The 19968-nt window shown below is 34.4% G+C and overlaps 1 protein-coding gene across 1 annotated transcript; it reads right to left on the reverse strand.

The window, feature by feature from the left end:
- Window positions 1–282: 282 nt before the first annotated feature.
- Window positions 283–19492, reverse strand: LOC117104233 (titin homolog). Its single transcript, XM_033244930.1, has 6 exons — window positions 19286–19492; window positions 13664–13726; window positions 12556–12648; window positions 11777–11874; window positions 4064–4183; window positions 283–3948 (listed from the first exon to the last, which is right to left on the reverse strand). Exons 1-6 carry the CDS (start codon window positions 19377–19379, stop codon window positions 2746–2748), a joined length of 1671 nt encoding a protein of 556 aa, XP_033100821.1. The 5' UTR covers window positions 19380–19492; the 3' UTR covers window positions 283–2745.
- Between the last annotated feature and the right edge of the window lie 476 nt (window positions 19493–19968).

Below are 19968 nucleotides of genomic sequence, written 5' to 3' on the forward strand. Positions count from 1 at the left end.
AGATCAGAAAACCTACCGAAGCGACAGAAAATTGTAAGAGTAGATGGTGTTCAACGGGCTTGGAAAACGCGGTCGATCTCGATCGCGAAACACGTCTTCAGCAAATTAATTCTACATCATGACGTATTTAGGGTTACTGTGGTATAGGGCGTAGCCTACTAAATTCAAATTCACAGAAACATTACACACTTTTTTTCGATTTATTGATCAATATACAGTAATAACATTTTTAAAATACATTTAGAAATGATAAACAAATTTACAATTAATAGTATAACATTTTTTTTTCTTTTCGGCACACCTTTATTTAAATTTCAATCCAATCAATGGCCCCATAACATACATACTAAATTCTAATCTATACTCACTAACGGTACGCATTCGTTTTTACAATGCCGTACTGTATATTTCCGATACTTTCTCACATTTTTCATGTTCTCATAAAGAAGGACTTTGCATTTTCTTAATCTTTTTAACAAGAAACACAATAGTAAAACATTAAATATTTTCAAATTTGATATTCAAGTGCATGTAATTCAATCTCTATTTAGCTTTACTTGAATAACGTAGCATATAGTAGTCTATTCTAATGGCACCACTATATTTAATGGGACTTATTATTGAGCATATATGCACACATACTGTACCGCATATTGTAGAGTCGCTGGAACTTTCTGGCGTTTAAATCAAACTTACCGTACCTGACTAATCAGTGCCAGGAACTTGTGCTTGTCGCAACTGATCTGCAGACTGCGTAAAACATTGTAAACAAAAAGCACTTTACATATAGGCCTAATGCTAAAATAGACTATAACTTGACTTACACAACTTCTAGTTTACCTGCTATGCTATCTTATACAGAGAACAAATTACTTTACGAACACTTTTATATTATATTTTTACATTTTGGAATTGCAGCCATTAAAACTATTTCAAGCCAACGAGACTAAACCAGACTGATTTATTAAAAAAAAAAAAAAAAAAAACATTAACTATATAAACATGTTTTTGCAGTACAACAGACTGCCATCATCAGTTTAACAATAATTACTTACAAGCAAATTATAGTATCCCTCTGCGATCTGATTGCAAACTGTAAAACCTATAATAGAAGCCCTTGGCTTCATTTTTTAGGACCCTTGGATGAGCTCCTTTCTGAGATTGGCATATCTTTTGAGATTAATTAGGCAAACTGAAATGTGAGTGGATGCAAGATATAATCTTACAATACAAAAATGAACAGATAAGCTCATGCGGATACTACTACTGTACTTTAAAAGGGCAATATCAACATTAAAGTTAACGATTGGAGTGTATACACCTTGGATTAGGTATTCAAAACTTGAATTATTCATAAAAGTTAAATGCGTCTTTATGTGAACGCGGCAGTGCTGCTTACTTCTAATAAACATTCGAATGGTAATACCATGAATTTATTTCAACGATTAGTAAGAAAAAAATTTGGGACACACAGAAAGAAGATTGGTAAAAAATGGCGCTCACAGGAATGTAAGAGAAGCAGAGAAATGCAAAAGCTAGTTTAATATTTGAGCAAGAGGGCATTACATTTAGGAAGGAAACAGGAAGGAGCAGGAATTGTAATGAAGTTAAAAATTTAAAAAAATAAAAGAAGGGAATCTGTGACAGCGATCACTTATATATATGATCACACCTATATGTATATAAATTCAGAATGTATACGGTACACCATATTACATTTAATCAAATAAAAATAACATCATTGGCTACAAATATGAAACCTAATGATGTTACTATTGCCCACTGCTTATTATTGATCCAAATTTTATTTATTATATGGTTTTTATCCATGTATATAATAATTATTTTGGGGTCATTACTATTTACCAACAAATAATTTTATCTAGTGAGAAGACAATATATTTCTTCCAGAGCAGTGCACGAGTCTGGAGGGTGAAATTTTACAAACATTTTGTCCCTACTCAAATTAGTATATGATAGTGGGTCATAATCATAGAAATAATAATAATAATAATAATATAGAAATTTATATAGCGCCTTTTGCCAAAGGATACAAGGCGCTTAGAAAAGGTTTATTGTAGGAAGAAATAACAATAGTTCCTAGTAGTAAGTGGTAATAATTTCTTTAGCTCTACTAAATTACCACTGCAATCCTGTACTATAACAGCCAAAATGACGAAAGCTATGTCGTGCTCCCCATTTAATTAATTCTACAGTACTCCCAAGAAGCATGCATTTTAGCCGACAACATGTATCTCAATCATCAGAAAACCACTTCAAATTTTCGTCAGTGTCCGTCAGCGATCGGCTTGCAATAATATATCAGTTTTGTATAATATGTTATTGGATTTTACACTAGTATATGCTAAAATACAACTAAATATAATTTATTGCAATATATGTAAATTAACAGTAAATAAACAGGCTTACAATACAAAAATGAACTGATAAGCTCATGCAGATACTAATTTGAAAGGTCAATACACTATCAGCATCTTAGTTTACTATTGGAGTATTTACATATAATATCTTATATTATTAACAAACTTGAATTATTAATGTGTTTTAATGTGAATGCCGCCCAGTGCTGCCTACTTCTAATAAACATTTGAATGGTAATACTACTACTTTCTTTAAACAATTAATAGAAGGCACTTAACATTGTTTTGGGTCACAGAGCACAGAAGGAAGGTTAGTAAAACATGGTTTTTTTTCACATACGCAATAAATATAGTGGTGTCATTACTATTTACCACCCATAATTGTGTCAAGTGAGAACACATGATATCTAGTACACAAACTATGATTTTGTTTACCTTCTTCGTCGTTTATATAATGTGTCTTGTAAATCATCAAAAACCAAGATTTGTCTTTACATGTGAATGGCACAATTTGTTCGCATTGAACTTTACTTCTATTTTCCAAGATAGTAACGAAGTCGTAAGTAGTATCCAATGAACCTATGTTGTCTTTTACTGGTCTCAGGCGGATCGCTTTGTCATTGGTTTTGTCTTGTTCCAGATGCCACAATCCCTCCCATGTTGACCTATCTTGTATCTGCGATGAAGATACTTCGGCGTTGGATGCTAATTCGATGTTTAATGCTTCAGCCTCCTTTGTTAATTTACTTCCAGATGACTCTCTTTTGGACTTGGTGAATTTATTTGCAAATCTCCATTTCTTTACCTTTTCCGAAGACTCTTCCTTTGAATCTCCCGGCGATTCTTTTATTGGCGTTATTTGTTCGTCGCCTTCCTGTTTATTTGTTGCTGATGATTCTTCTTTTATTGTACTTTCTGTTGATTCCTCTTTATTGAGTGTAGATTCTTCAGTAAGGGATGCACTTTCAGATTGTATTGTTGATCCACTTCCACATGACTTTCCTTTCGACTTTGTTGAAAATTTGTTTTTTACCTTCTTAGTAAATTTGGAGAATGAACGCCGTTTCTTTATATTTTCTGAGGACTCTTCCATTGAGCCTTCAAGTGGATTTTCCATTATTATTACTTCTTTATCGTCTGATAATGCATTTGTTTCTGGTGAGCCTTCTTCCATTGCATTTTCCGTTGAATTATCATTATTAATTGAGGGTATTTCAATTGTGGGTACACTTTTGTATTTTTGTGTTGATGTACTTGGTGATGACTCTCCTGACTTGAATGACAGTGCATAAGCGACTATGGCACTTGCTTTGCCGAACATACTCCGTTTCTGTACATTTTTAATTGACACTTCTGGGTCTTCGGATGGCTTTTCTAAAGAGGACGTTCCTATTCTATCGTTTGCAGGTTCGTCTGTTTTTGGTGAATTTTCTTTCCTTGCATTTTCAGATGATTCTTTCTCTTCCTTGGCAGAAGTCACATCATCCATACGTTCCATGGATGAAGCACAAACCAACGATCCATCAATAATTGCGAAACTTACTACAGGCATTTCAAGTTTCCATTCCTGAAATATGTCGACGAATACAATTATAACCACATTGATATTATCGATAAAATTATTGTTAATGTTGTAAGAGATTTTAGTTCACAAACACGTTTATATTCTACTTTTGACTTACCTTAGTGTTTTTTGTAAACGTTGTGCAATAATCATAACTTTGTCCTTCGTATAAGACCTTTTTGGCATCTAAAGATGTAATAATCACAACGATTCTTTTTTCATCGCCGGTTTCTGTCACCTGAAATTTATTAATATGTTATTCTTTACGTTAAATAAAACAAACTTGGTTCAGGATTATTACACAATTTTTCACATAGTACTGGTTGTGGTTGTTATTGTTCTTACTATTTATAATGAAACTTCAATTAATGAGAGAAAAAAGGAAAAAATGAAAATAAAAACTGTCAAGGGTCACCATCAACCATTAATTTGTCGCATTCCTAAGCCTCTACCTAGATTGTATAAACTAAACCTATTTGCTCAGAGTTGGTAGCCATATCGTAGTAATAATAGTATTGGTGGTAGTGGGAGAATTAGAGAGGTACTAGGGCGGGTCCAGATATTTGCAGGAAGGGGTGTGAAGGGAACTGCTGTATGAAGAACATAAGTTTGAATGACTTCGGGAACCATCTTCTGTCTTATCTTGGAGAGGTCAGACGTCGACAACCTTCACCCCCTATAAATCCACTCAGGTGTATTATTTAAATAATCCTTCTGTGAAGCCAAGTCAGCCAAATGCTGTATAATACAGAATATTCTAAAACATAATATTGAATACTGCTACATCTGTAACTATAATTAATGAAAGACCTTTGCAAATGAAAGTCTAAACTAGATTTAAACTCGTCACTAAGGACGAGTTAGGTGATCCGCCACACTTTGACTCTCAGTAAGATCGCGTGGCGCGTATTGGAAAAAATGTAAAATTCTCAAAATGGCATTTATAAACATGCTCTAATTTATTTATTTATTTATTTTATTTTTAAAGAGTGATTTTTAGAATTTTACTAAAGAGTGCTGCAGACACCTTTTCTGGAACATTAAACAGTGATGTTATAGGCAATATGAAAAATCCAACTAGAGAGGGCAGCAGACACTTTTTCTGGAACGTGAGACAGTAGACTTTGACCCAAGCAAATGTCCTTATATGAGGCCACTCATGTGCTTTCAGAATATGTAATAAATTAGCGCCTACATCATTGTAATTGCCATAAACTGACTGAAAAAGAATGGAAACGTAATTTCTAGCTCAGTATGTGCAGTGCGCATGAAATTGAGCGCACGGTGCGTAAATTATTGTAAATTTTGTAATGTTGAAAATTACATACAAAGTGAATTTTCAAATTTTAACACACACATATGCGCACATCATGACGCGCTCACGGACGGTAATGACACACGAAATTGAACCTTGTCAAGTGTCATTATGTCTGTTGGTCAATAATGCCACACACATTTTCCCTTCATATGAACAGTCTGATAGCGTATAAATATAGTCTGCCACTCCCCGGTCGTAAAATTCATAGATTTGGAAAATGCGAAATGAGGGGGTCCAAAAAATCATTCATTTTGTCCATGATGAAGTCATGAAAATAATAAATGAATGGTACATGTCTGAAAGAGAATTGTCTCAGCTATAACATACTCATATGTGGGAGTCGGTTGATGAAGGATAAGTGAGATATGGTCAAATCCGTATAAAAATTATTACGTCATATAAAAATTCAGTTTTTAATTCAGATGACAATATGATAACGTCACAATGTCCGATCAACCAAAATGATCTACAAAATCATATCTACAACTCATGTGTTTTCAGAATATATAATAGAAACGGAGGGTCATGGTTCATCCTAAGGAGCTATAACTGATTAAAAATAGGCATGACTTTGAGCATTAAAAAAATTTTACACATGTGTACACGGACGAACTGAAAATTTTGGTACATGACATTCACTCTTGACCTGAAGTTTATACCCACTGAATATGATTTAGAAATGCCAATTGGTTATGGGAATCGTCAAAGCTTTAAAGATGAAAAAAGATGAGGGAGGTCAGAAAGAACATTAATTTTCACAATGATGACGTCTTCAAAATGTAAAAATAAGTCACAATTATGAAAGAGAATTGTCTCGTTGACATCTTAGCTTGTAATGTGTCTCCCTAGCTTTAGGCAAAAGATGATTTAGCCTATGCGTTGAGGATTTGACCTTCTGGAAATAGTCCCTGCACAACCAAGTGCGCCTCTTTGACAGTAAAGGGATATTTAAAAAGACCTTGCACATTCGTAGCTAACACCTGCTAAAATAATCCCAAAAGCCCTACTTTGGATTTATTCAAGCTGTTTACTCTGTGTCTCAGTGATACAAGTTCCCCAAACTGGAGTTGCGTATTCTAAAACAGGACGTATAACAGCAACATAATAGCGAATCATACCCGGGACACATAGGCCAGATCTACGTAATCGTTTAAGGAAATACAATCTGGTATTACCCCTTGGAAATCATAGTATCCACTTGCAATTGCCAAGTCATTTGAAATATTAAGAGTTTGCATGAATTAACGTTGTTAATTACACTGTTATTAATATTGAGAGGGTCAAAGTTTGATTTATTAGATTTGCAGCTAATTAGCATTTCAACAGTTTTATTGGTATTGATAACCATACATATGGTTGATTATCAAGAGTCAAATGAACTGCCATATCAAGACTTGACTGGAGCCCACTAGATCTGTCTCTGCCAATGCGCTCATAGACGGTAGTGTCATCCATATATTTGATGCATGACACTCCGGCAATGAGGTCATTGACAAAGACAATAAAAAGTATGGGCCCCAAGAGCTTTGAGGTATTCCCCCATCTAAGGAAACCCAACTAGAAAAAATAGATCCAAGCTTTAAGTCACAAAGGAAAGATGCCACCCAGGAAATTAAGGCACAATCCACATCAAGCCGTCTTAGTTTATCCAAGGAGGTATTAAATAAGTTTATCAATAAGGAAATTGTGGTCCACCAGGTCATTGTTAAAATCAAGAAGGAGCTCTCTGACATCTTGACGAACATTAGTAACTTTGTAGAATTCATGGAGAAAACTTATATTATTACTGCTACCCTACAATGTGTAATCAACCTTTTGCTCCATATTTTTTAATGAATGTTATTAGTTGTAATTGTACAACAGACTACTATGAAATGTGGTTGTAAGAAAAATGGTATACCTTGTACATATGGTTTTGGTAAATGCCAAATCAAAAATTGTTACAATACTTATAAATCACAAGATATAATAGACAGTGATAGTGACAATAATACTAATTAAAATTGGCTGTAAATTTGTGTGTTTAAACACATTTTATGAGCCCCAGTGTGCTATCAAAATATAGGTGGTATTTCTCAGCCTCCAGACGCTGCCTGGTTCACCAACAGTTGGGTAATTATTTTACAATCAGTACACTTTTAATAATTTGTATTATTAAATGTCTTCCTTAAATTTAACTGATATTGAATTAGCCTATTCATGGCTCTATTGTAAAGTATTTATAAAGGTCGCAAAAAGCACACTTGTCCTGTTTAAACGATACGAAAATATGTTCGTCTATCAATAAAGTTATATTGATGATGATCATATATTGTATTATAAATATTATTATTATTAGAGTATGGTTTTTTTTCTTTCTTTTTTTTTTTTATTAATATCGAGTTCAATATTCAATCCTCAGCGTATAGGAAATATGTTTCTTAATTACTTTGCACTCATCCTGCATAATTATTTGCATTTGTTTAATGAAATAGAGATTCTATTGTATTGTTCCGGGTACAGAATATGTTTACAGCACAACTACCGGTATATAGTATACTATCAGCATTCGTAATGTTTCATCAATGATGATAATACAAAATTGTATTATATTATTATTATTATTATTTTTATTATCACTGTTCATTATTATTATTATTATTATTATTATTATTATTATTATTATTCACAACTCCATTTATCTTCATAATAATAAAGTTAATAGATAATTGTGGTTTAAAGTGCAATTTTGGCCTAATTTAATTACGTTTAATGTGTAATATTGGTTAATAATTTTTTATATTTTTCTACATCTTATGACTAGATATGTTTGGTACTCGTAGATGTATATCCTTGTTATCTTCTATTTATTACTGTATATGTTATAACACTTGTATAACACTGCCAGTGGAACGTAATTTCTTGATTGATCATTATCATTATTATTATTATAAAGTCTCATCCAATTATGCTAATGTATCTGATGCATAATTGAAATGCTGATGTATAATTTAAATGTTTAATAAACTATAGTTTTTACATTTTATTTTTATTTCATATTATCTATATCATTTGTCAAAATTGTGCTTATTTCACTGCTTGATGCATTTGTATTTGCTTGTATTGATGGGTTGACATTGTGTAAATTAAGGCTTAGATGATTTCTGTGATGAAGATGTAGGCCTAATTCATTTTCAAATGCAGAAAATAAAAAATCACTAGTAGAAGGGCCTACTAGACCTACAAAAATACACATGTATTATACTGTATTTGTCGAAAAAACAACAAATAAGTGATGACTGAACAATGCCTGTACTTGTCATGCAAATGAAAACATGTTTTTCAGCAGAATTATTTTACTAATATTATTATTATTATTATTAATTATACATCAAGTATATTAAAGAAGTTGTACATAAATGAGTAATGCTTACACATGGGTGCATTAAAAGTAGACCTACATACATCAGTTCTAAAATTCAATCAGAATCAAGAAGTTCTTTACGTGGACGACTTGACCGCAGCATTATGAAGAAAACTCTGCAATGTGGGGAGAGTGGCACACTGTGAGGTTGGCGCCGCGTGACTAATTAAAACAAGAGGGCTGGCTAACTAAGCTAATATCCCAGGCATAGACATTACAGTAAGATTACGTACTTACTATAAGTAAAATTTGAAAACTGCAGTACCCATCGTTTAGAAGTCTACTTTCAAATAGTACTTTAATATTGGTTATAAAAAATGCCTTTCTGTTGGTCATATTTTGGTAAAATTTTAGTATGATGTTTATCATAAAATATTTTGTTGCAATTTTGTCCAGTCAATTCCCTATTTCTGGTAGACTAATTGGTCAAATCCTAGCTGAGTTCAAAGTCACTGATGTGTGGGTGTTGTAAATCAGTGGCGACGCTAATCTGGGGTCTGTTGCTGGATTACCATACACTAATAGCGATTGATATTGATAGCGATATTATTGGCGTTTGCTACGCCACGTCCAAGTTCACACCACTTGATTAACGATATGCTAGAGTAAGTCGTGTCTGAACTTAGCCTTAGTCAAAAAGTGATTTCGAGTGATTGATAATGTAAAAACGCAAAATTGCGCGCAGATGACGTCACGCATGACATGTCACCTTGAAAACCTTACCATGACTATTCCAGAAGCCAAATGTTCGTTGAAGTGCGCTTGTGCGTAGCTCGCAGCAATTTTGAGATATCATGTGAACAAGAAATGGAGAGAAAAAAAAGGAATAAACTACTGTAGATTTCAACTCGTCACTGAGGACGAGTTTAGTGATCTGCTGTACTTTGACCCTCAGGAAGCGTGTGCGGTGCTGATTGAATTTTTTTATATGCTAAACTATGCTCTAATTAGTTTTTCAAAAGAGTAATTTTGAGCATTTAAAAAGATTTATGTCTTGACGCCCATCAGCAGGGTAATTCTCAGAATGGCATAAAATATGCTCTAGTTAGTTTTTAAAAAAGTGTAATGTATTAATGTAAACATTTAAAAAGATTTACGCTTGCGTACATGAACGTCTTGACACCTGTGCGCATGTTAATGGCACAAAAAGTTAACTCCTGATATGAATATTGTCAGGAACCCAAAATATGTAACAAAATGTAATTTCCAGCTTCAGTACGTGCTGTGCACGTGGAAATGAGCGTATGGTGCGTAAATTATGGAAAGTTTTGGAATATTCAAAATGGCCTGAAACATGCTTTAAATTATCTGAAAAGTGATATTGAGAATTTCCAAATTTTGCCGCACACGCACAGACGTGCACGTGGATGTTAATGGCACACGAAATTGAACCTTGTCAAGTGCAATTTAAAAACGCCTCTTGGGTGGTAATGCCACACAAATTTTCCCTTCATATGTACTATGTCAGTCTGATAGCATCAAAATACAGTCTGCCACCCTCTGTCGTCATTTATTTTTGACAAATTTGAAGAGAGAGAGAGATGAGAGAGCTCCAAAAATATATTATATTTGACCATGATGATGTCGTCAAAATAAAAAATGAAGGGACACTTCCAAAAGAGAATTGTCTCAGCTATAACATACTCATAGGTGGGAGACAATCAAACAAGAATTAAAGCAGGATACGTTCAAACGGGTACAAAATAATGACGTCATAAATAAAAAATTCAGTTTTTCTTAATTCAAATGGCAAAAAGATGACATCACAATGATCGATCAGCCATAATGATCTATAAAATCATATCTACTACTCATGTGCTTTTAGAATATGTAATAAAAATTGGGGGTCACCTTTCATCCTAACGAGCTATACCTGATCAAAAATATTCATGATTTTAAGCATACATAAATTTTGACGCATGTATACGCGCACGCTAAAAAGTGCAAAAGGAAAATTAAGGTACATGACATTCAACCTTGACCTGAAGTTTATGCTCACTTAATATGATTCAGAAATGACAAATGGTTATGATGATTATGGGGTCACCAACGTTTTGAGGAAAGAAAATGAGGGGGTCAGAAAAAACATCTATTTTGACCATGATGACATCATCAAAATGTATAAAGATATATATATATGAAAGAGAATTTCCTCAGCTATAACATACTCAAAGTTGGGAGACGATCGACCAAAGATAAGCGAGATACGCTCAAATGCGTATTTTTAAAAATGACGTCATAGATAAAATTCAGTTTGATTGAATTCAAATGGCAATATGATGACGTCGCAATGTCCGATCAGCCATTATGATCTATTAAATCATATCTACAACTTTCAGAATATGTAATAAAAATTGGGGGTCACCTTTCATCCTAAGGAGCTATAACAGATTAAAAATAGGCCTGATTTTAGCATATTTTCACTGTATAGTGACACAAATGTGCACAAAGATCTCTATGTTTGATGCGCATGTACAACATTGCTATTGGCCATACGATGAACGAAAAGAATGGAAATTTGTGAAAACAATGTCAGGAAACCAAAATATGTATAAAACGTAAATTCTAGCTTCCGTACGTGCTGCGCATGTAAAAATGCACGTGCGTAGTGGAAGATGTAACAAAATTTTTGAAATGTTCAAAGCCAAATGTTTGTTGAAGCACGAATGTGCATAGCTCGTGGCAAATTTAAGATATCGTGTGCACAAATATGGGGAGAAAGAAAGAAGAATAAAAAGATGATCTCTGACATTAACAAAAGGTGATCCGCTTGTGAAGCAGATCACCAATAATGAATTCTTACGTTGTCCAATATTTTGTAGATTCGTTTTATTGTAAAGATATTTTTTCACGATATTTGAATGTGCATAAATAGGAACTCCAAATAAGGCAATAATGGTAAGACATTGCAAAGAACGGTGCTACAATATATTTCTTCCAGAGCTGTGCACGCGTCTGGAGAGTGAAATTTTACAAACATTTTGTCCTTACTCATTTTAGTATATGACAGTGGGTCATAATCATAGAAATAATGATAGTTTCTAGTAGTAAATATTAATAATTTCTTTAGTAATAGTAAAATAGTTAGAGTGTACGTAGTGGTAGCTTACCTGTATTTGCATATTTTTCTCAGCTTCTTCAATCTTCAGATTTTTTCCTAAATTCCAATTCATTTCGTCATCTGTCCACATGATGAAGGGTTCATATTCTTAACGAACACGAAAAGGGAAAAACACAAATTTGTTACAATTTCAAATTCTATTCACGTTGGGAGTACCACATTAAAAAAAAATGAAACGTAATAAAAGATTTCTGACCACGAAATAGGAATAAATAGGCATTGAAAGGAGGAAATTTACTTACTGAATATATGATATGGTACATGGAAGACGAGTTTGTGAATTTGGATTTTGGTGAGAGTTACCAAGTTCATTATGCATTTCTAGCTTTTGTGCTTTGATATCACACTTATACATCAATAGGTTTTTGGATGGGAACGTACACTCAGTAGGCCTACAATATTCAAAGAGTAAGGGAACGGCCTAATGCCGGTAAAAGGCATGATAAGCGCTGCCCTTGCAGCCACTTGCTTCTATACGGATGTTGTTTTTATTTCAAGCAATAGGAACATATTCACATTTTAGACAAACATATCAGTGACGTCACAAGTGCTACAAGTGTAATAGGAATTCAAATGTAAAATATGTATTGTAATGTAATAATGTATATGTATGTAAATCGACATGTCTATGTTTATATTGGATAAGCAGGTATAACTTATTTACGTTTGTATGTGTGTTCATAATGTGTCTATATGAAAGTTAGATTAATGGATGTGTATGAATAATTAATAAAACATGCTTTTAATTTATATACTTTGTTTTCTTACCATATGATTGTTTTTCGACATCAGATTTACAACAAAAAGACGTACAACCAGTAAACCTCTTCAATACATCCATTTGTTTCCTCTTCTGATATCCTATATTCCAACACATACAGTCATGTTATTATACCGGTACGTAATAATAAAAATAATAGATGGATTTATATAGCGCAAATAAACTAGGTCTCTATGCGCTGGGGATTAGAAGTTGCACTTTTCAATAACTTTCTCCTCCCCTGAGGGTCACTTCATGTCCTCTGCAGCCAGTAAACCGGCGCACTTTCATCTGTCCACAACAGGGGCCGAGAGAACCAGTACACCGGGGGTAACCCCCTACTTATCTTGAAAGATGTACAGGGTTCTTTAAAATGCACATGAGCATTTGCGTACTCTGGGCCTACGGTTTATAGTCCTTATCTGAGAAAACGTGTTCCACCACAAGAACAGCAGCAAACTGGCAGCAAACCTGTGCCGATATCGTTGGCTATAATCACAGTGCCCCTGCCTTCACCGCTCGGCCATTTGGCATTTGGCTGACGTAATAATAGTCACGTCTGTTCATTAAATAAACGCAATATGTACAAGAGGTATAGGAGTATAGGTGTACATGTGACAAACGTCTAAAATGGTTTAAATAGAATTTGCACAGTTAACATGTACCAGTGTAATTGTTATAACAGTTTTATTGGTTACATCGTTGTTGTATTTATTGTTTATTCATGTATTTAATAACACATTTTTTTAAAAATATTATACAATTAGGTAGCAATGTTTTGTATTTAATTTGTAATAATGGAAAACATAGTATTTGTATTGTCACTAGATCACGAAAATGATCACAATACAGACACGTTAGCTCCATAAAATCTGCTCTACTAATTTGTTCCGAATAGGTTTATATGGGTAGATTTTAAAAATTATATCTGTTTAGTAATATTTCATAATTAGTGTAGCATAATACGCTGGGAATTATTAACCGGGGATCAGATCTAAACAAATTTTTTTTTTTTTTTTTTTTTTTTTTTTTTTTTATATTAAATTTTCAATGAAAATCGATCACCATCGAATAATGCACGTCTTTAGTTAAGGGCAAAAACACCATTATACTTGCCACGCTTTATCCAGCCACCGACGACGAGTCGTCCATTTGATAGCTTTTTGCCGCTATGAGGATCTATCAATGACACAGTAAAATAAAAAATGACATATAAATTAAAGAGAAAACTCAATCGTTACTCATTCTCTTCATCTTCAGTAATCCCTTCAATATCATTAGCAGCACCAGCAGCGGGTAACGCTTAAACTCAAATACTTATACTCAAATATCCTATCGTAATCTGTTTCAGATTAAAAACAAAAAGAATGTTATACCTATAATGTTTGCACATTGAATGTGAGCATGTCAATAAACTGTAAAAAAAAATGTTTCAACAAATAGGTCTACTTTTGTCAATGATAAGTAATCTAATCAGTAACAAAATCACACCTCAGCCGCGGTGTATTTATGGGATGGAATGAATGAACTAGGGGCGCACGCCTCTTTAACAGCAATTGGTTGCAAGCCCACCCCCACTGCTGGAATTGGTTGAGCGAAAAGAATACGCTCGTCAAAAAGACACTAAATATTACCCTTTTTTTGTCAGCTAGAGTTTGTGGTGACTTTATTTCATGCATCGCTAACGGTCGCTAACAGCAGGTGTTAGTGCTAATTTGCATAACACAGAAACATTTTTATGTTGGAAGGGATTATTCGTTTCTTCTGGTTTTTGAGTCGTGTACGCGAGGACGTATTTTCCACACCCATAGGAATAACTGTGAATGTGTGTGCTATATTTCTATTGCATCCTGTTTGTGGATCGGAAACATTATTTTATTCATTTATATGTGTTTGAGCAGATTGCCTTCAAGCTTTGGACAACAACACTGAATTTACTGAATATGAATAGTAAAGTAGTGAGTATATGTGCGTCATCCTATCTACTGTTACTAAAAGTTCCTCATGTAACTATCGAACCCCTCCACTTAACATGCTCTTCCTCATCAGCCCTAGCACATTTTTTAAATGTTTCTAGATACACCACCAGCACTAACATCATCTATGTCACCATCATCATAGTCACCACCACCATCATTATCCGTGGCCGGGGAAACCTGGGGGGGGGGCAAAAAATATATGTCTATTGAGATTTTTGTATGATCGGGAAAAATGCAGGAAAAGAAAGAGGAAAGAAGGAGGAGAGGGAGGGGAAAGAGAGTGTTTATCCAGTCCCCGGCCGAGTTAGATTTTCTCACAATTCACATTGCGGATCTGGGGATCGGGGGTCCTGATACCCCTCCCCAGAAAAATAAACAAAATTCTAGACCCCCCCCCCCCTATTAAGGACCTGTGAGCTGAGTTTTTTTTTTTTTTTTTTTGTTAAAAAAATAAGAAAATTCAATTCAATTTTTAATTAATGTGTTTTTATATGCCTTTTAATTCTTCCATTTTTTATCATTGGTGATCCGCTACACTAGCGGATCACCTCTTGTTATTGTCAGGATCATCATCATCATCTTTTTTGGTGATCCGCTAACGTTAGCGGATCACCTATTGTTATTGTACGGAATCATCATCTTCAACTTTCTTATTCTTCTTTCTTTCTCCCCTTTTTTGTTCGCACGATATCTCAAAAAATGCCACGAGTTTACGCACAATCGTTGTCAGCGAACATTTGGCTTGGTCTGGAATAGTCATGGTAAGCTTTTCAACGCACTCAGTCATGCATGACGTCATGTACGTGCAATTTTGCGTTTTTACATTATCGATCATATCAGCCTAACCAATTGCCATTTCGAAATCGTATTAAGTGAGCATTAACTTCGGGTTAATGTTGGATGTACTGTACGTTGGATGTACTGTACCCTAATTTTATGCGTGCGTTTCATAATGCGCGCGCACGCGTGCGTTAAAATTTTAAAATGCTCGAAATCACTTTTTAACTAAATTAGAGCACGTTTTAGGCCATTTTAAGCATTTAAATTTTTTTTGAAATTTTCCACTACGCGCGCGCATTTTGACGCGCGCAGCACATACCAAAGCTAGACACTATGTTTTTTCACATATTTTGGGTTCCTGACATTGTTTTCACAAACTTCCATTCTTTTCGGTCATCTTTTGGCCAATAGCAATGCCGTACGTGCGCATCAAACATAGGTATCTTTGCGCGTATTTGTGCCGCTATACAGTGAAATTATGCTAAAATCAGTTATAGCTCCTTAGGTTGAAAGGTGACCCCCAATTTTTATTACATATTCTGAAAGCACATAAGTTGTAAATATGATTTTATAGATCAAAATGGCTGATCGGACATTGTGACGTCATCATATTGCATATTAGCGTCTGAATTCAAAGAAAGTGATTTATAGCTATGACGTCATTTTTGAAAATACGCATTTGAGCGTATCTCGCTTATCCTTTATCGATCATCTTCCAACTTTCAGTATGTTATAGCTGAGATTATTCTCTTTCATATATTTGACTTCTTTTTACATTTTGATGACGTCATCATGGTCAAAACATTTGTTTTTTCTGACCCCTACATCTTTCTTTCCTCAAAACGTTGATGAGCAAATAGGCGGTTTTAAATACACTTGACAATGTTTAATTTCGTGTGCTATTACTGTACACGCACACATGGCGACGTGCGTGTCTGTTAAAATTTGAAAATTCTCCATATTACTATTCAGATAGTTTAAAGAACGTTTCGGGTCATTTTCAACATTTCAAAACTTTCCATAATTTACCTGTCGTACGTTCATTTCCACGCACACACTAAAGTTGGAAATTACGCGTTGTTACATATTTTGTGTTCCTGACACTGTCAGGAGTCACTCTTTGTGACATTACCGTGCTCACGGGCGTCAAGACGTGTGTGTACGCATGCGGAAATCTTTTAAAATGCTCACAATTATTCTTTTTTTAAAAACAAATTACAGCATATTATGAAACGTTTCAATCAGCACTGCGCGCGCTTCATGAGGGTCAAAGTACGGCGGATCACCAAACTTGTCCTCAGTGACGAGTTCAAATCTAGTTTATGTTTGTGTTGTGAATTTCTTGAATTTTGGTGTTCTGTTTTTTAATTTTTAGGCAATTATTGTACACTCATATACAGTCTTTTGGCTGTCTGTAATTTTTAATTGTTGTTAGAGATCATCTTTTTATTCTTCTTTCTTTCTCTCCCCATTTTTGTGCGCACGATATCTCAAATTTGCGGCAAGCTACGCACATGCGCGCTTCAACGAATATTTTGCGCATCAAACATAGGGATCTATACAGTGAAAATATGCTAAAATCAGGCCTATTTTTATTCAGTTATAGCTCCTTAGGATGAAAGGTGACCCCCCCCCCCCCAANTTACTTTTTCAAATTTTCAGTCAAAATTTATATATGCTTAAAATTATGCCTAATTTTAATCAGTTATAGCTCCTTAGGATGAAAGGTGACCCCCAATTTTTATTACATATTCTAAAAGCACATGAGTTGTAGATAATTTTATAGATCATTATGACTGATCAGACATTGTGACATCATCATATTGCCATCTGAATTTTTAAAAACTGATATTTTATTTATAACGTCATAATTTTTATATTCACTTGAACGTATCAAGCTTATTGTTGATCAATCGTCTCCTACCTTTGAGTATGTTATAGTTGAGACTGTTTGCTTTCACAATGTGTCATTTATTTTTCACTTTGATGACAGCATCATTGTCAAAAAGAATGTTTTTCTGACTCCTCCCCCACCTCTTTTCTTCTTCAGTTTTTTCAGAACCCTAAAGAGAGCGCGGCAGAATTGATATTGCCTTGCACTGTTTGAAAATCCTGGCTACGGTAGCTTCCCATAATTCATACTTTTAAGCACTGAGAGATTTCTTTGGCCTGACATGCGGATCACCTAACTCATCCTCAGTGACGAGTTCAAATCTAGTTTATATTTTATCTGAATAAAAAATAAAGACCTTCAATACAAAATTATAAGTCGGGAAAGCTCATTTCCCGCCATCTAGGAATCAACATTTTCTCGGGGGAAGACCCCGACCCCCTTTTATTTTTGGGTTCATCGATTCATGCAAAAAAGAATACGTATGCAAAGCATGTATACCGGTACACACAATAGGCCTATTTACTGTAATAAGAATGAGAAAAATTTACCTGATTTTTTGTATGTATGTATACACACATAAAATTTGTATGTATACACACAAGAGGGGAAAACCTTAAATTCTGAAGAACTTAAAAGTCTAAAAGACATTTCAGAAGTCGGGAAAGCTCATTTCCCGCCATCTAGAAACCAAGATTTTCCCAACGGGTAACCCAGACCTCTCTTTGGGGTTAAAATAAAAATGAAAATAAATTACCTAACCGATTTCAAGAGGGGAAAACCTTGAATTTTGAACAACATTAGGCCTAAAAGACACTTCATAAGTCATGAAGCTCATTTCCTGCAATTTAGAAATCAACATTTTCCCGGACATCCTTTCTCTTTGGGGTTTATTGATTCATAGAATCGTTTTCATGTTGCTGCTTGGATTTTTCCATTCTTTGGGCTGCATGTTTTTGAAGGCTTAATTTATCAATTATTTATTTATTTAATTATTTATTTTCTATTTGTTTACTTATTTACTTTATTCATTTATTTATATTTATTTAACTTATAATAAATAAAATAAAAAATATTCTGATTAATATATGTAGGCTCTTTAATATAAGATATAATATAATTTAATTTCTTTTAAATTCTTGGTCCTACCTTTTTTTTTTGACGCCTTGAGACGATTTTATTGTGGAAGGCGCACTACAAATATCCCACCATTACCATTACCATTAGGAAAACCTGGGATTTTGAAGAACTTAAAAGTCATAAAAAGACACCTCAGAAGTTGGGAAAGCTCATTTCCCGCCATCTAGGAATCAAGATTTTCGTGGGGAAGAACCCCCGAACCCCGCTTCCTCTTTGGGGTTTATCGATTCATGGGAAAAAGAACGTGTATGCAACTACTCATTTTTGTTATGTATGTATACACACATAACAGGCCTACATATTTACTGTAATAAGAATTAGAAAGTTTACATGACTGTTTTCAAGAGGTGGAAAAACGATTCCATGAATTTTGAAGGACTTTAAATTCCTTAAGTCATTAAAGCGTTTGGCGCATCAGTTGTGGCTTGGACTCCCAACCTCTAGGTCGGAGGTTTGAAACTCTCGCAGTGAAAATCGCTTGGGCAAGGCACTTTATCTACGGTTGCCTCTCTCCACCCAGGAGTACAAGTGGGTACCTGGTAGGTTTCAACACAACTGCGCTGATTACTAACTGCAATATTATGGAATAATAATTATTTAATTATAATTATATAATTTAATAATTTAATTTGGTGTTGAGTATGTGTTCCCTATGTGTTTGATCCAATGACCAGGGTGGTAATGTGAAGCGCTTAGAGGCTTTGTGCTTGAAGAAAGCGCATCAAAATACGCGCTGTTGTTGTTAAGGACTTTTTGTGTGGTAAAGGATACAAAATTGCTTGACAACCAATACGCGCTCGTTTTGACGCGCTACTGTGATTTCATGAACTAACACAATCTACTTTGATTGTGTTAGTTCGTGATGTGAACGACGAATTAAACAATATAAATTTGTTTCATGTTATCATTGTCTATTAAAACGTTCTGTTTCTTAGGCTAACAACTCACCAAATTGTAAAATTTCGACGGGTCCCTCAGATTCCAAATTCTCAAAGATGTTATTGATTATTCTAAAGCTTCCATCTGGCAGTAAAGAAAACATCTTCCCTAGAATTCTTCTATCTTTAGATACATTTATATATCCAAGGATAATATATGGCTGTACTATGCCGGGCAGTGCAACGAAGCTTAACAACTCTTCTCTGAAAACAGATTTAAACAATTTCATTGTCAAGTTTACATTCTACCAATAATAATAATTTCCAATCCAGGGATGGCGAAGCCTTTGGACCTTTCGTAAACCTGCAGTGCCAACCGCCATGCCTAAAATTAATGTAGTTTCTACGCATGCGCTAGAAATTTATGTCGTATTAAACACGATCGAGTTTGTTAAAAAGGAACATAATCATTTGAAAAAGGGGTTTTGGATTTTGAAGAACTTTTATAGAGTTCTATAAAAATGCGAAAACCGATATTGTCGTGATACTTTAAAACAGGAAGGAAGAGGTTATTCGCACGGTATGACAGCTGTTTTCGCATTGGCTGTGTCATCATCAGGCATTGTGTCGGGAATCAGTGTTTCGGCATTGATTGTGTTATCATCGGGAATAGTCAATTCCTGATGGTGTCATAGCTGGTGTTGGAATATTGGGTCCCGGCTCGGTGGCGTGCGTTTCGGTGCTTGGAGTATG

This window comes from Anneissia japonica, unplaced genomic scaffold (genome assembly GCF_011630105.1).
Source record: "Anneissia japonica isolate Jap-2015-1 unplaced genomic scaffold, ASM1163010v1 scaffold468_len270531_cov130, whole genome shotgun sequence".
Classification (NCBI taxonomy): Eukaryota; Metazoa; Echinodermata; class Crinoidea; order Comatulida; family Comatulidae; genus Anneissia; species Anneissia japonica.

What these genes read in the sequence shown, in the direction of transcription:
- LOC117104233 (XM_033244930.1), bottom strand. Translation starts at nt 19,379, where the DNA reads ATGTTTTCTTTACTGCCAGATGGAAGCTTTAGAATAATCAATAACATC. An exon ending in CGTCGAAATTTTACAATTTG is followed by an intron (nt 13,727 to 19,285) that starts GTGAGTTGTTAG and finishes TGTCATTGATAG; the next exon opens with ATCCTCATAGCGGCAAAAAG. An exon ending in AGAAAAATATGCAAATACAG is followed by an intron (nt 4,184 to 11,776) that starts GTAAGCTACCAC and finishes AATAAATTTCAG; the next exon opens with GTGACAGAAACCGGCGATGA.